Source organism: Balaenoptera musculus, chromosome 10 (genome assembly GCF_009873245.2).
Source record: "Balaenoptera musculus isolate JJ_BM4_2016_0621 chromosome 10, mBalMus1.pri.v3, whole genome shotgun sequence".
In the NCBI taxonomy this organism is placed as follows: domain Eukaryota; kingdom Metazoa; phylum Chordata; class Mammalia; order Artiodactyla; family Balaenopteridae; genus Balaenoptera; species Balaenoptera musculus.
In genome coordinates this window covers 98,897,909-98,915,179 of record NC_045794.1, presented here as the reverse complement: position 1 = coordinate 98,915,179, position 17,271 = coordinate 98,897,909, and the positions used below count along the sequence as shown (strand labels likewise).

The 17,271-nt window shown below is 47.0% G+C and overlaps 1 protein-coding gene across 1 annotated transcript in view; it reads left to right on the top strand.

Moving 5' to 3' along the window:
- The window catches only part of EFCAB6 (EF-hand calcium binding domain 6), a 256,527-nt gene that overhangs the window by 198,709 nt on the left and 40,547 nt on the right, over positions 1-17,271 (top strand). The window contains exons 23-25 of the mRNA XM_036864665.1: positions 1,706-1,900; positions 6,602-6,757; positions 15,015-15,210. Of these exons, the coding sequence (XP_036720560.1) occupies positions 1,706-1,900; positions 6,602-6,757; positions 15,015-15,210 (547 nt within the window). The remainder of the gene's footprint in view (positions 1-1,705; positions 1,901-6,601; positions 6,758-15,014; positions 15,211-17,271) is intronic.

Below are 17,271 nucleotides of genomic sequence, written 5' to 3'. Positions count from 1 at the left end.
TCCCCTTCCCAGGTGCACTGATGGAGAACTAGACTCTCCTTCGTGCAGCTATCTCGTCACCAGCAGTGTGAGAAGCCGTTTGCTAGAGGCACTGGCCCTTCGTGCCGCCTGGCACATAAAGCCACTACAAGCCTCGGGCTTCCTCTAGTGGGTGGGTCGCTTTGTTTTGTTTTAGAAAGAAAATTCACTGAATAAAGGTAGAATGGTACTTTTGGGGGTTGCAGGCACTAAGGTCGTTCTAATAACGGACGCCTGGAAAGGTCTGGAAGGGCTTCGCAAATCCTTAGTAACGACGACAGCACTGGGGGCATGATCCGAGCCAGCAGGTCTCAGAGCGCCCTCCCCCTCCGTGCTGCAGGCCAGGCGAGGAAACCGAGCCCAGGTGGGTGGGTGGCGGGACCTGGCCAGCGTCTCGAGGCCGGTGAGCTGGTGTGGGGCTCGGACATCGCCGCCCTCCCTGCCCCTCCGTCGCAGGAGGGGACTCTCCTCACCTTCTAGGACGGAGTCCCTGATGAAAACAGGCCTGGATGCTGGGAGAGAGGCGGAGGTTAGACGCAGGGCCCAGGGGGGCTGCAGGCCCACGGGTGCAGAGGGAGGGGTGGGCAGGGGGGCCTCGGGAACTTCTCACCCCTCGTCCTCCCCCCACCACCCCAGCCCTTGAGGACAGGAAAGTCGGGTAAATAAATCCGTTCTCCTCGTCGTTACTCAGTTGGGAGGGTCGCAGGGGACCCGGTGCAGGGGCGGCGGCCGGCGTGTGGTCCTGCAGCATCTGGTTGGCGGCGGAGAGCAGAGGGGGCCCTGCTTCACACAGGAGAGCCCAGGGCACCTGGCTCTGTCCCACAGGCACCGACAGCAGCTGGGTGCAGCGTGAAGCCCCGGACATTGTGCAAATACCGCCTCCGCCCTTGGAATGCTGAGTTCATCTGGGAAAAGCACCGCCGGAAGTGCCATTTTTATCGGTTAGGGGAGGACCGAGATCTTTTCCGTGAAAATAAATGCTTCTTTTCTTTAAAGGAAATTGGCAATTTGCCTTAAAATTTTTGATTGAAGTAATTCTATTCTATTTGAATGATGTTGGGAGATAAAAACCCTCCATTATGCCTTTTTTTAAATGAATTACAATTTAGAAAAATCCCAATAATAGAAAATGACATAAAAGGTACATAACATAATTCTTATCTTGTTTTCCTTACTAGTCTCTCTCGTTGGTTGTACGTAATTGGCATCTCTTCAAAGAGAAAATGGGGAATTGGAATCAAGTGGCATTCAGTTATTTGAGTTTTAAGACTGAATATGCTTTTTGACGGATTTTCTTCGGAACTTTAGCATAGTTCCTCTTACATGTAGGTGCTCAATAAAAGCCCGTTGAATGAACGGAAGGGTTGGTTTTAATTTTCCGTGCTCACAGTCGTATTTCTAACAGAATGACAGAGGATGAATCTGGTTGCTCTCTCGGGGTGGACCAAGGTCACCTTGTGTGAGGTGACCTTCCTGTTGATTGATGAGCCTGAGGACCCTGTTACGAGCAGGTCCAGCTCAGGTCTGGGGTAAGGCTCAGGATCCTGCGTTCCTGACCCCCGGGGAGGCCGGTGCTGCAGGCCTGCAGAGCACACGGGGTGTGAGGGACCAGGCAGACGGAGTGCAGACGGTGTTAAAGCCCTGAGCACCTCGCGCTGGTGAGAGTTTTGTTTGTTTGTCTTTAAAGGTACGACACCGAGGGAAGAGGGCACATTACTTACCAAGAATTTTTACAGAAATTGGGGATTAAGTATTCAGCGGATATTCATCAGCCCTACGCAGAGGATTATTTCAACTTCATGGGTCATTTCACGAAGCCACAGCAGGTGCAAGAGGAGAGGAAGGAGAAGCGGCAGAGCAGGGAGAAGGCCGTGACGGCCAGGTGAGTCTGTGAGCACACGGCCCAGGGGCCGGCGTCCGCTCCTCGTTGACCCTTGCAGCCCTGCTTGTTCCGAAGTGGTACCTCCCAGTGCTGGCAAAGCTGTCGTGAAATTGTCATACTCGTTCACTGCTGTAGATTCTAGAAATCGGCGCTAAGTCACAAAGCTACGAAGGAGTTAAGGAGCTATAAACCTACCCCACCCTACCCAGTCACACTCTCAGCTCACCCTTGAGAACTGAACCTTTTAGGTGTTTACTAACCTGAACACCTGGCCCCTCCTCTGGACAAGTAGAATGCAGGTTCCACGAGGACATACCTGTCTCTACCCGGTTCAGAACAGTGCTTGACACCTAGTGGGCACCCAGTGAGTATTTGTCCAGTGAGTGAATGAAGGAACAGACACATTCTTTAACTCAGCAGTTCAACTTTGGGGACCTTAACCCAAAGGAATAATGCGGAAGAGGCCAGCAGTTTAGCAGGTGGAAGGTATGACTTGCAGTGTGTTTTCAGCAGCAGCAACAAAAGGACACCTGTCAATCCCAGATGAGGGCCTGGCTTACAGAGCGTGGCCCCAAGGAATATGAGGTGGTGTATGCCAGTTTCAACCAGCACCTCGGACACTGTGGGAATGTCTGTGATAGAAAGCTAATTGGCAATGAAGTTTTAAACAGTCTGTGTAGGGACTTCCCTGGCGGTCCAGTGGTTAGAACTCCGCGATTCCACTGCAGGGGGCTCGGATTCGATCCCTGGTCGGGGATCTAAGATCCCGAGTGCCCCGTGGTGTGGCCAAAATAAATAAATAAATAAACAGTCTGTATACCATGATTGGAACTACACCAAATGTACATGCCTGTCCACAAGATGCTGTACAGAAGGTATCGTGTTGTATTTGGATGGTGGGACTGCGCGTGATTCCTTTCAAAGTTTAAAAGTAGTCACTAATGCCATATTTTAAAATTCTAAAACAATGGATAAAGAAAATGTGGTACATACATATACAATGGAATATTATTCGGCCATAAAAAAGGATGAAATATTGCCATTTGTGATAACACAGCTGGACCTTGAGGGCATTATGCCAAGTGAAATAGGTCAGACAAAGAAAGACAAAAACCATATGATCTCACTTATATGTGGAATCTTTAAAAAAAAAAAAAAAACCCAAGCTCATAGATACAGAAAACAGATTGGCAGTTGCCAGAGGTGAGGGTAGCATGGGATGCCGAAGTGGGTGAAGTGGGTCAAAAAGCACAACTTCCATTATGATAGAAATAGGTCCTGGGGATGTGATGTACAGCAAGGTGACTATCGTTAGTAATACTGTACTGCGTATTTGAAAGTCGCTAAGAAGGTAAATCTTAAAAGTTCTCATCCTATGGATGGTGATGGATGGTAAGTATACATCTTACAGTGTATACAGATATCAAATCATTATGTTGTATACCCGAAACTAATATAATGTTATATGTCAATTATGCCTCAATTAAAAAAAGGAACATAGGAGAAAATTTTGCCGCATTTGACGTGACCCTAAAGTGATGGGACAGACTTTCTCAATCAGTCTCGGTCCTGGGTGGCCGCCCACCAGCACTCCCCAGGCCTGGGACCCTGCTCCCCGCTGCAGAGGCTTACCTCCCTGGCACTCTCATCTGTGTATCTGTCCATCTCCTGTCTGTCACTTCACTCTCTGTCCCCATCATCTCTGAATGAGTGAATGAGCTGTTGCTAAAGAATCCCCAGAGGAAAGAAACACTCCAAGGACACAGGGATGAAACGTAATGGCTAAATGGGGTTTAAGAGGAGGGCAGTTTGAACACACCCCTGAATTATTACTAAGTTACTGAGTTATAAAGCCCGAAGGCAGAGAATGGAGTTGGTGGAATTTCAAGTAAAAATATGCGCAAGATTGGTATAAATCAAATATGCCATAAAAGTAACGAAAAAGTGGAATTTATCTTTCCCAGACAGGGCTGGCCTCATTACCCACACGTGTCTTCCCTTCCCTCTCTCGTGCCCCTTGTGAGTAATGAGGCTCTGGGAGGGATCTCACATCCTCAGCATCGTCCGCATGTTCTTTCTCTTCTCGTTTCTGTTTATTGTGCGAGCATGGATCTGTAGCTGGGAGAACTACGTGCCACTGGACGAAGCGTTTCAGATCACCAAGCTCCGAAAACTGATTCACACTCACCCGGTCCCCTGCCACCATCACGCTCTCTTACCAAAGAAGACAAGCCTGACGCGTAAAAATTCATGACTGGCTTCTGTTTCCTCAAAGATGTCAGATTGCGAAATTGTCAAGTCACTTAGCCCTTCAGGATGGCCCACTTTTCAATTTTGGTGTCAGTGGGTCTTCCAGATAACCCATCAGATGCAGTGTTTCCTGGACTTTTAACCTCATTTATACTGAAGCTTTGATAAGATTAAGAAACAGGAGTCGTGTTCATTCAAGTGACTGAAATTTTATGTTTGCCTCTTAAATCTAAGAGGTTTAATTTTGTTTGAAGTGGCCTGAATACACTTTAAAAATTCAGAAGAATCCTTTTCTAAACCCATATTTATTTTCCAGAGTCAGACCAGCAATAGTGAAGCAGCCGCAGAAGCTCAGCCGGCTGTTCTCAAAGGCAAATTGCGAGGCACAGGAGCAAAACCAGCCGGGCCGCACAGGGTTCTCTGCAGTTCTCTCCAGCGTGCCGGCCCGGCTGTGTGTGCGAGGGGCTCTGCGGCCGTCCACCGGCCCTGCCACTGCCCTCCTCGGGCTTCCGTCTCGTTGTCCAGACCAGGGACCAGACACTGTGTGGGCTGACGCGGGTTCTGCTTGGCAGTGTGGCGTGATCAGAGCTCCAAATCCTCACTTATTCTGAGCACATATTTACCCTGCGAGGGAAATAATTACTGCCTGGAAACCAGTCCAAGGAATACTGAACGCCTCAATTTTCTAAAAATATGTATCTCAAAAAAGTTTTGATGTTTTTTTATACCTCCATTTACTTTCATTTTGAAGGATTAAGTGGAATATAATAGTCGTGATTACGAGTAATCAGTTTGTAGGATGGGACTGAATTCAAAGTACACCTGTGAGGGAATCCAGGCTGTTGCTGCTCTTGGGATACATTCCCCGGACAGTTAGTGCAGCTCATTTTTATCAGCTTCTCGAAGACTCACACCAGCCAGCTCGGAACCGGAGGCCAGCAGGGGAGGGAGACGGTGACCCACGTAGCTTCGGAGCCCATGCCTCCCTCTCCCCGCAAATATTCCCTCAACTTCCCCTCTTCTGATTTCTGACTTCTCTGTTGCTATGGATTATTTTTTCCAGGCACACTCACGGAACAATTTGTGGATATGTATCCACAAATACATATCGGAGGTGGTAGACAATTACCAGCAAAGACTTCGTGTTTGGAGTTTCTGGCATATCCTTTTCCCTGAGTAAGAACCTCACAGCCAAGCACATGTCAGACAGGCACAGCGCTCAGTGTGGTAGGAAGAGCTTTCTGGGACCTGGATGAGCGAGTTTATGGAATAGAATCCATCCCCCGTAGGTCAGGTGTAAGACTGTTTATTCCTAAAGATGTCCACACTTTTTTATTCCCTTATCAATAATTTTTTTTTTAGTCTGGGAAGAATTCTCCTGAAAGACTGAATCAGAAACTTGAACACATTCCCAAGAAAATCAGCCCTCCAGCACGAGTAGGAGCTACAGCTGGACGCTGTCTCTGTCCCAGCGAGGGAAGGCTGGCTGAGCCCGGACTCTGCACGGGCCGGGCACTATCTTCTTCCTATAAAACGGGGATGGTAATTACCCTCCTCCCTCGTAGGGCTGTTGAGGAAAATAAATGGGAAAAGGTACACGAAGACAGCACAGCTCCTGGTTTCCCAACTGATGCACGCAAATTATGGGCTGTGCTTCTTAAGAACAAAGGACCTGGACCCCCGCCCCCATCAGCGCTCACTGACCAGACTCTTTGCCCTCCTTGGTTCCCGCTCCCGCATTCCTGCCTCAGGGCCTTGGCGCTGGCTGTCCCTGGGCCCAGAGAGGTCTTCCAGGGGTAAATCCCCACTGGGTCCTTGAGCTCTCTGCCATCTCTGCTCAAGTGTCACCTTCCCCAGTGAGGTCCCCCCTGCACCCCCTACTGGGAATTGCAGCCCCCCCCTACCGTGGGCATTCTCAGCCCCACTTGTGGGTGCTCAGCTAACCCCTGACCCACTGTGCGGGGCACTGTTGTCTTCCGTTTATCGTTGGCCTTGCCCCAGGGGGAATGTAAATTCTTCTAGGGAGGCCTCTCTCATCCACTAGGTGTATCCTGACACCTAGAGCAGTACCTGGCACGTGATAGGTGCTCAACGAGTCTTCATCAAGAGGATGGAGGTGTATTTCCCGTGTCTGTAATATCACTGTAGTTTTAAATGCTTGGCTCCATTTTTAAAGTACCCATTCTAGTAAAAAGACGAGGTTGTAATTTCTCTAACATAGTTTTACTGATGATAATGATAATAAAATGGTAATGATAAAAATGATTATTATTTTTCTCCAGAATACCTTTCAATGTAAATGTTACATCAAGGCTGCAAAGCATCTTCAAAATTAGTTGTCAGATGAATCATCAAATCATCACATTAGAATGATCATGGAACTCTTGCTTTAAAGAAATTATTTTTTTTCCCGATTTTTCCCGAATGTGTCTCAAATGCATTCTCTTTCAGGGATAAGCTTAAGGACCACTATCAAGATATCAGCAAAGCACTCACCAAACTAGATAAATCCAAAAATGGCTACATATCCTTATGCAAGATGCAGAAGCTGCTGCAGGAGTGCGGCTGTTCTCTGAAGGAAGAGGAGCTGGCCGATCTTCTAAACAGGTTTTCTATGATGAGGCAACACGTTTCCTACAGCACTGAAAATCAGGTTGTCGCATTGCTTTCGTGAATTTCTTCTTTTCCCGTCCACTCAAACAGGCTTTCGGCATTGAAATAACCTCCATGCCACCAAAAACTCAGTCTCTATCTGTGTACAGAAGTAGAACTGTAATGTTGTACTCATAAAACTTATATAATACTATAAGCCAATGTGACCTCAATTTAAAAAAAAAAAAAAAAAGAATGAATCTTCAACTACTCCTCTGGCTGGGCTACGTTCTAATGGGTTTGAGTCAACTCAAAGCAAAAAGAAAGCAACTTGACAAATCCATAACTTTTCCTGGTGTGTCTCAGCAGCATAATCACCCTTTTTTAACATTATTTTCATTTCACCCAAGTTATTCATGCACTTGGGCAAGAGTCAAGTCGTCCTGCAAGGCTTATTAAAAACAGCAGCCCCCTGCCCTGCCATCCTCCCCATCTCCTCCCCAGAGTCAATAACTTCCAATGCTTTAATTCATATCTTTTGGTACTTAACTCAATAGTTCTAAGTGACAAGCTTATCCAGCTACTTCTTGATTTTTCACTTTTAGGCAGTGTCTATCAACTTCCTACCAGGAAGATGCGGATTTAACTCTTTTTCACCCACCACCCCGTGGAGACACATGCAAACTTACCCCGTTGTCCCCCCATATTGCTGTGTCACAGTTTGATGTAGTTCAATATTCAGGCTTTCTATTACTGTGGCTAGCTGATCACTTTTCTTTTCCCATAGAACATTCTGTTTTCCCTGGAGTTAATAATAATTTTTTCTGTTTGCTCAGTTTCTATGTAGTTCTTATCACTAAGTAAACCCGCAGCTCACCCCAACTTGTGAAATCTCTTTCCAGTATGTTCAGACACCTCAGCTAATCTGTCAGCTTCGTCTTCTTGGACGTCCCTTTTCATGTTCTTCAACTCTCAGAAATTTTCTTGATTTACTTCATTAAGGAGTTCCTCTCCTGTTTGTTTCTTTCTGAACCTCCTGTTGCTACTGATTAGTGAGCCACCTAGAGTGTCTCCTTATATTTTAAACCTTCCCTGTCCTCCATCTCTTTCTTCTTGCTCCACCTTCTGGGAGATTTCCTCAGTTTTAGTTCACAACCCTTCTTTTGAGATTTTTGTCTCTGCTAATCATACTTATCATATTTTTAATTACCAGAACTTGTTTTTAGTCTCAGAATATTCCTTTTCTATAGCATCCTGTTCTTTTTTCATGGATATACTAGTTCATGTCTCTGAGGATATTAAGAATAGATCTTTTTAAAGTTTTCTTCACTTGAGAAGTCTCTCCTCAGTGTTGCTTTTTTCTGCTCTCTTCCATGTTAGACATTTTCCTCAAAAATATGCTCCTATTAAGAATGAGATACTAAGAGATAGATTAAAAGTTCTGCACAGATGGGTAGAGCTAGTCAACTTCAGTTTGAACTGCTTTGGCAGGGTAATCTGGTGGGTAGTTTCCTTGGAAGACTCCCAATGTCAGAATCTTTAAAACTTTTCTTTTGGGCTGGTCAGATTTCCCAGGGATTAGGGTTGCCAGATAAGACACAGAGTGCCCAGTTAAATTTGAATTTCAGATAAACAATATTTTTTTTAGTATGTGCCATGCAATCTTTGGTATATATTTATACTAAAAATTATTTTTGTTTATCTGAAATTCTAATTTAATTGAGTATCCTTCTAGGCTTCTGTTTGTTTCTTTGTTTTTCTAAACCTGGCAACCCAGCCAGAGAAGACTTGTTGGTCTCCTGCTGCCAGCACTCTGGGAGCTGACTGGAAACAGAAGTCTGGAAGTTTCAACAGTCAGCATGATAAGCTGAATAATGCCCCCAAAGATATTTAGGTCCTAATTCCTGGAACCTGTGAATGTCACCTTATATGGAAAGAGACTTTATGGATGTGATTAAGTTGAGGATCTTGAGAAGGGGAGGTGATCCTGGGTTATATGAGTAGGCCCAGTGTGATCACAAGTGTCCTTATAAGAGGGTTTCGGGGAGAGATTTCACCCAGAAGTGACTACAGAGGGAGAAATTGGAGCGATGTGGCCACAAGCCAAGGATCGCCAGCGGCCACCGGAAGCTGGAAGAGGCAAAGAAGAGATTCTCCCCTAGAGCCTCTTGGGGGAGCACAGCCCGGCTGACACCGTGATTTCTGCCCAGTGAAGCTGATTTCCAACTTCTGGTGTCCAGAACAGTAAGAGAATGGATGTGTGCTGTTTAAAGCCACCCACTTTGTGGCATCATGTTATAGAGTCATAGGAAACTAATAGAGTCAGTATAGAAGCTTTCACTTAACTCCCCTCTTTTCATTAAGAACCCTCCCTGTTTTGAACTGTGACAAACACTTACCATCTGCAGAGAACACCCCTCCAGATCCTCCACCGTGTGTGGTGGACGGGTGGGGGCCAGGCACCCAGCCTGGGGAGTCTGGGGAGGGGCACGGGGTCTAATTGCGTCCCACACAGGCTTTTAGCCAATCCTTCTCTTTTAACCCCACTTTCATTCCTACGTCTAGGTGTACCTGGAGCCTGCTTCTGGAGGCTCTAATGGTTCGCAGGGTGTATCGGATACTCTCCCGCGTTCCTTCTGTTGGTTCCAGGAGGAGATTTCTTGAATCTGACACATCTGTTCTCCCTCATCCATCAGATTCCCAGCAGCTGTTGTCTTCTTCCACTTTCTCTCCATCCTTCATGGTTTCTGCTGGTGTTCTGCAAACTCCAGCCAGCATCAGAAACTCGGCTTGCTGGGCCCCTCCCTCGGGCTCTCTGACTTAGCAGGCCTGGGAATCTGCATTTCTAACGAGGCCCTGGGTGGTGCTGATGCTGCTGGACTAGAGCATCCCAAGAACCACTGTTTGACACCTTTTAAAAACTCCTTCTTCTGGGGCTTCCCTGGTGGCGCAGTGGTTGAGAATCTGCCTGCTAATGCAGGGGACACGGGTTCGAGCTCTGGTCTGGGAGGATCCCACATGCCGCGGAGCAACTAGGCCCGTGGGCCACAATTGCTGACCCTGCGCGTCTGGAGCCTGTGCTCCGCAACAAGAGAGGCCGCGATAGTGAGAGGCCCGCGCACCGCGATGAAGAGTGACCCCCACTTGCCGCAACTGGAGAAAGCCCTCGCACAGAAACGAAGACCCAACACAGCCATTAATAAATAAATAAATAAATAAATTTTAAAAAACAAAAAAAACAAAAAAAACCAAAACTCCTTCTTCTGTCATTTTAGAAGGAACGGAGATAGTTATGTGCGTTCAAGCCACTTTAACTGCAAGTCCTATCCTCTTATAATTTTAAACCCAAATAACTCAGAGTTGATTGGTCCTCCCCGGACTGCTTTTGTATGCAGTTCCTAACTTGCGGTGTCCCTTAGCTGTGCTGGCTGGAAGTTCTATGACTAAGTGCATGGGTCTTATGTTCCTCTCTTTGTGAGGTGAGGATACTAGCACCCCTCTCCTCCCTTTAAAAAATGTTAGCAGTTGCTCTAGGGTTTGCAGTACACATGAACAACTAGCCTAAGTCCACTGTCAAATAGCACATTACTACTTCACGGGAGGTGCAGGTGCCTTATTACAAACTAAGTGTTCCTGAATCCTCTCTCCTGTCCCCTGTAACATTGCTCTTACTCACGTCACTTTTCCATTTGCTATAGTCACCCAATACATTGTTATTGTTACTTTGAACAATGATCTATTAGATCAACTAAGAATAAGAAGAATAAAAGATATTATTTTACCTTCATTTATTCCTTCTCTTACGCTCTTTCTTCCTTTAGGTAGATCCACGTTTCTCACCCGTCTGATTTTCCTTCTCTCAGAAGAATGTGTTCTAGCATTTTTTGAAGGGCAGGGTGGCTGGTGATGAATTCCCTCGGTGATTGTTTGTCAGAGAAGGTATTTATTTCTCCTTCACTTTTGAAGGATAATTTCACTGGTATAGAATTCTAGGTTGGTGATTTTTTCCTTTCCACACTAAATATTTCAGTCCACTCTCTTCTTGCTTGCATGATTTCTGATGAGAAGCCCCATGTAATTCTTATCTTTGTTCCTCTATAGATGCTTTCCCCCCTCTCTGGCTTCTTTCAAGATTTTCTCTTTGTCTTTGGTTTTCGACAGTTTGAATATGATATAAGTAGGTGTAGTTTTTGGTATTTTTCTGCGTGGTGTTCTCTGAGCTTCCTGGAAATGTGCCTTGTGTCTATTACTAATTTTGGAAAATTCTCGGCCATTATTACTTCAAATGTTTTTTTCTGATTCTTTCTTTTTCTCCTTCTGGTATTCCAACTATGAGTATGTTCCACTTCTGAAACTGTCCCACAGTTCTTGGATGTTCTGCTCTGGGGGGTTTTTTTCCACTCTTTTTCTCTTTGCATTTCAATTCAGGAATTTCCTTATTAACATACTTCAAGCTCACTGATTTTTTCCTCAACCATGTCCAGTCTACTGATGAGCCCATTAAACTCACTCTTCATTTCTGTTACGCTGTTTTTCATTTCCAGGATTTCCTTTGATTCCTAAGAAGGAGTATCCATCCCTGCTTACATTAGCCATTTGTTTTACGTGTTGTCTACTTTTTCCATTAGACTCCTTTACAATTTAATCATAGTTAGTTATTTTAAATTCCCTGTCTGATAATTCCAAAATATGTCATGTCTGAGACTGGTTCTCATGCTTGCTTTGCTGTCTCTTCAGACTGTGTTTCTCCTTGCCTTTTAGCATGCCTTGCAGCTTTATTGTTGTTGAAAGCCAGACATGACACACTGGGTAATAGGAACTGAGGTAAGCAAGCCTTTCACATGAGGTTGTATGTTAATTCGGGCAGGAGGTGGGCTGTGTTTAGTGCTGCTGTAACTGTCAGTGCCAAGGGCTTGGATTTCCTCCAGTGTCCTTGTTTTTGCCCCTCCTGTTTCCTTAGGCTTCCCTAGGAACTCCTCCCTAAATAGAGTCTGTGTTTGCAGCTCTTTCCATTGTAACCCACTGTTGTTATACTGGAGCTGGGTTGATATGGTGGTAAGATATGGGAGAGGGGAAAGATTCTATACACTTATGATGAAATCTCAGTCTTTCAGTGGGCTTGAGTCCCAGGGCTGCAACCTTCAGAAATGTTTCTTAGCTTTTTTCTTCCCTCAGATGAGACAGGAAGTCTAGAGGGGGCTGGAGTTGGCTCACTGCCTTTCCCCCAGATGGGATAAGGCTCTGGTAAAGTCTTTTCCCTTGGAAAATTATTACGCCGAAGCCTCTGGGCATATTTCCCAAGGATTATTATTCCCCTTCCCCTGCCAGAGCCAAGAGGAGACCATCTTCAGATTTCCACTGTGATAACCTAGTGGGGCTCTTGAAGGTAAAGCCCATGAAAGTAGGGGGTCCCTAAGACTGGGCCCCCAGGGGTTTCTCAGTCTCACACTAGTCCACACACAGCCTCCACCGTTGCTCAAGTTACCACTTAAGTGTTCCTACCAGCTCCAAAGGCCTTTGCTCCAGGAAAAGCAGATCTTGGCTGTAATTCTCTATGTTCACCCATCTCTCCAGATTTTGGGGTGACGTTTTGCCCTGTGACCTCAATTTTCTGATGGGACCAAGAAAAGCCATTGGTTTTCAGTTTGTTCAGCTTCTTTCTTATTGTGAAGGTGAAAGTGACACTTCCAAGTGTCAGAGCTACCCCCCTTCCTATCACTTTCCCTCTCCATGTCCCATCTTTTGTCAGCTACAGTTTTTCTTTGGAAGAGCTAGTTAAATTTAACTTCTACATGTCCTACAGCCACAACCAGGTCCTCTCTGCTTGGCTCATTGTTTGATTATAAAACTCAAAAACCATTAAACAGCATTTCATAATTATGACTATGTACATATTCATAATTCATAATATTCAAGGTCCGGGTAATGAATGAAAATTAGCTTTCTTCTCAATGGCACTATCCCTGGGCCTCTGTGTCCACCTTGTTGTAGGCAAACCTGGGGGTACCCATGCATCTTTTCTAAGCCATTTGGGGAAAGGCAGTTGTTTGCTGTAAGCTGCTTCCAAGGACATAGAGAGTAGGGTGATTTCTTTAACCACTGCTGTTTTCTGAGCACATGGCTCAGGTGAGGTTCAACATTGTCAACCTTCAGCCTTCCCCGGAATTCTGCACCACTTTCTGTTCTCTCCATTTTTCTCCTGCTGCCCTCCATCCTCGAGCCTCACTCCCCACTCTCCTGTTCCAGGTCTGTCACCCAAGAGTGTCCTGGGCTGTCCCCACTATTCTCCAGGGTTGGATCCCCTGTTTCTTATATCCCACATCTTTTTATTTCTTAATTTACATTCTTATTTTGCTGGAGTACTTCCTGGAGTAATTTCCTAAGAAAGTGGGGGGACAGGAAATAAATTTTCTCAGTTCTTTGTCTGAAACTATTTTTTATTTTCCTTCACACACATTGTTAGCTTGCCTGAACATAGAATCCTAGGGAGAAAATCATTTTCCCGTAAAACTTTGAAGGACAGTGCTCCGTGGTCTGTGTGTGTATGTATATGTGTGAGTGTGTGCAAGTGTATGAGTGTGTATGTGAGTGTGTGTATGTGAATGTGTGTATAGGGGAAAGAAGGACCGTTTCATCCTCAAATGCCTGTATGTTCTTTTCTGCCTTAAACATGGTCTCCTCTCACTAAATCTATTTCCAGCTGAACAAGAATTCAAATGCATTCAGTGAATAAACCATGGAAAAATAGTACCAGATAAATAATTAACTAAATGATTACAAGAGAGTCTTGTTAAAACGTAGTTAGGCTTGATACTTTTATAAGCAACGACACAAGGGCTGTGGAATTTCTGTAGTCCACCTGTCAATGGGGTGATCAACTTTTTTACGAATCAAAACCTTAATAAGGACCCATCGCTCAGCCGCTTGTTTCTTCTCAAAGACCTCTTGATGATAAACATCTCTGTTATTTGTAATTATATGTAGATTGTTCTTTTCTAGATCCAAAATAGACTTTTCTAAATAATACTGAGATTAGCATATGCATTTGATTTTATTACTAAATTTTAATACCAAGTTGGCAATTTATCCTGCTGATGAAATAGAGCTGATTATCCTTTTCCTCCGTGTCTCCGTCGTGTAAGCCAGCAATGCGGGGCCTGTGGACGGCAGCTCTGCAGCTGTGGGTTGGAGAAGCACAGTCCTTGGCTCGTTCACTTTAGGAGCAGATACCCAAGTCGCTGGAAACTTTTCTCTCCGGCTTCCCGGCGTTCCAAGCTGTTCTTCGACACACGCTCCATCCTGCTGAAAGAAAGTTCAGGGGTCAAGGTGCCAGCAATCCTCAGGGAATCTAAGTTACAGAAATGTGAACTTTGAATGCAATTAAGCTTTATTTTGAATTATTTTACATCTTTCATAAATATGCTCTATATTCTCACGAAACGTGGATTTGCTCTCGCGATGTATTCTTGTGGAATGTAAAGGTATTTTTCTTCTGTGTTGGAGTGCTCTTTTTCTGCGTGGATGTCCTTGTTGAGACACAGAGACACACACCCAGATGAAATTTCTAACTGAGAAAATACTAAACGATGTAGGTTTCGTAAAAATATGTTTTGAGTGCTTTCAGCTGGACAGCGTAGTTTCAACCATTCTTGAAAAAGGATTTAGCATCTATTTTACTCAGTTCCTCTTTTCCTTTTCGCTGTCTTTATTGTACTTCCCTTATTTTCAGATTCCCATTTCGCGGTGCAGGCCCTCGTTAGCTAAGGTCCCGATGACCACACCCCTACCCCCCCCCGCCACCACCCCGAAGTCCTGCCCCTAGACCAGCTCTGCCATCACCATCACATGCATCTCCCCAGGATCCGACTCTGCACATGTCGCGTCCCTGCCGAAGCACCTTCATCGGCCCCCGCCACAGGGCCAGATTCCTCAGCCAGGCCTCCTCCTCCATTCTCTGCTCTTCAAACCCGTGAGCCCACTGTCCAGCCTTCAAGTCTCAGAACTTCAGGGCAGGACAGCCTGAGGCCCCCCAGCCGGCAGTGGCCCCGCTTTCTCTCCTGTCATAGCCCTTCCCCTGTGCCCTTAGACTGCAGTCTTCGTGGGTGCTCGTCTAATAGCATAGCTGACCGGTGTGTGTGCACCTACAGGCCGGGGAGCCGTGTCTCAACATTATTCATGTTCTCCACACTGTTCGGTGCTCAGCAAGTGTTTGTTGAATGAATAAGTGATGGTTTTTTAAATTAATATATTGTTTTCTTTCTTTTGGGACAAGTTGGGGAATCGGCTGGCATGGTAATTCCATCAGTTACCTTGACTTCTTGAGAGCAGTGGAGAATAGCGAGCCGACAAGACCTCAGCCACAAGAGAAAGAGGAGAGCGTGCCGATCAGTTTTGCGACCCTAAGTCCAGAGGAGCTTCTGAAGAACATCCAGGAGGTCGTTGCCTCCTCCAGTCCGGCTTTGTCAGCGGTATGAGAAAAAGCACGTGCTTTTCCTGTGGAAACTGAAGTTCTGGGGCTCACGCCAACTCCTACAACCAGCTCTCAGCCCTGCTCCCCATCCTGGGCCCCTCCACCTCTCGCCACTCTCCTTGGGGCATCAGAACTCGGTGGCTGGTCGAGAACAGAGTGTTCACTGGAGCAAATGTGTATCCGTTTTTGCTCTGTACAAAGCTACCGTGAGCGTGCCCAGCACGTGTTCTGTGAGACGAACGTGCTCGGTGTTTAGCAAAGGCTGGGTCTGCAGTGAGGGCAGGGGTTCTGGGCAGAGGGCAGAGGACAAGGGCCTCAGGGGAGCCCGGGCCAGTGGGGAATGAGTGACGCCAGGTGGCCTTGAAGATGTTGGCCGGGGCTGGGTGGTGGCACAAAGCCTCAGCGTGACCGGGAGCCCAGGGCAGGGGGTGTAAGAAGGGGGCCCCCCGAGTACACTGACATTTAGGCTGATGTCTGTGTGACCCCGGGGGGGCGTGCCGAGACCCGGTGTATGTGGGGACGGCGCTGTGGGGCTCATCCTCGGAAGACAGTGCTCGGGCCGTGCTCCCCGCCAGGTGCTGGCCCCCCTCGCGGGTCCCCACGTGAGTTCCCCCTGCAGGAGCCGCGGGAAGAGAGATGCTGTGTGCAGAGGGCAGGCCTTGCAGCCGAATGAGACGGTGAACGCAGGGCCTCCCGGGTGATGCTGGGCGCGTGCTCTCCAGACAGCACAGTCAGAGCAGGGCTGCCTCTGTGTCTGCCACAGGCGGTCAGCCCCTCAGCCCCACCCGACGCCGAGGCCCACCTCGCTGAAGGCCTGCGTCCTCTCAGCACCGGGAGGCAAGCTGGGCCCTGGAGTCCAAGCTTCAGTGGGAGACAAGGAGAAAGGCAGGGCAGCCCAGCCAGCTTGTGAACGTTCTGGAATGCCGGCGAGCGTGGCCTTCCTCCCCGACAGCAGACATTGTTCGCATGCAGGAATTCTCTGTGAGGATTTAGCATACTTGTGTCTTTATTTTAATGACTATCTAAAGATCAAAGAAAAATTAGTATGAACACATTGCGGGTCATCTAGAAAGACCATCTGTACCCCTTTCGACACCAGATTGCCCTGGCCCAGTGGTCACCGCGTGAGGACTGCAAACTCGGATGTGCCCAGGGACCAGGAGTGAAAAAGTGATGAAGGGTCCGGGACGTGGCCACAGCAAGCCAGAGGCACAGCCCTGTCCAGAGCAGCTTCTCCTCAGCCCCTGCCGACTGTTGCTGAGCTGAAAAATGGTCCCAGCTCTGCTAGATCTTTGTATTTTTCACGAGAAGCTATGAAACCTCCTGACTTCTAAATGTCAGCACATACTTCAGATTCGTCAAAAGCACTGTGCAGGCCACATAAATCCATTTGCAGGATGGCTCTGCCCTGTTGCAGCTTAGAGTGGCACCACGTCACATCTATCGGGATGTTTCTCAAACTGAGGTCCATGGAACCTGTGGGAGGAACCACGGTTCTCACTTTTGAGAAATACTCCTTAGGAGACGAGGTTTAAAGCAAGAGAGTGAGATTCTCTGGCCAAGAGACGGGCAGACGGCCTGGACGGGGAGGGCGTTTGGGGCAGCGAGGCGAGGAGGGAATGACGATGTCTGAGGATAGCTGTCAGAAAGGGTACCGGACACATGATGCAGCTCCCGTGTCACTGGAGACACGTCTCAATGCAGCGTCTTGTTTCTGAAATGACACAGCAATACCTTATATTTATGTAGAGTTTCATAGATCCCTAAGCCTTGGCATATTTGATTCTCCCACACACCCCGTGACTTGTCAGGCTGGATTGACACACGGGGAAGCCACACAGCCCCAGGGAAGTGCAGGTCCCGTGGCCACAGCGAGCCGGACCCCAGCTCAGCCATTAGGTCCACTGAGCCTTGCGGCACCGCAGCACCTTCTAACGCCCTCAGAACAGAATGCTCGGTCAGCTCCCTTCATGTTGACCGCCATTCTCCTGAACATATGCCGAGATCCACTGTGCACCGGGTACCTGGACAGGTGCGTCTTCAGGTTGCCATAGTAAAA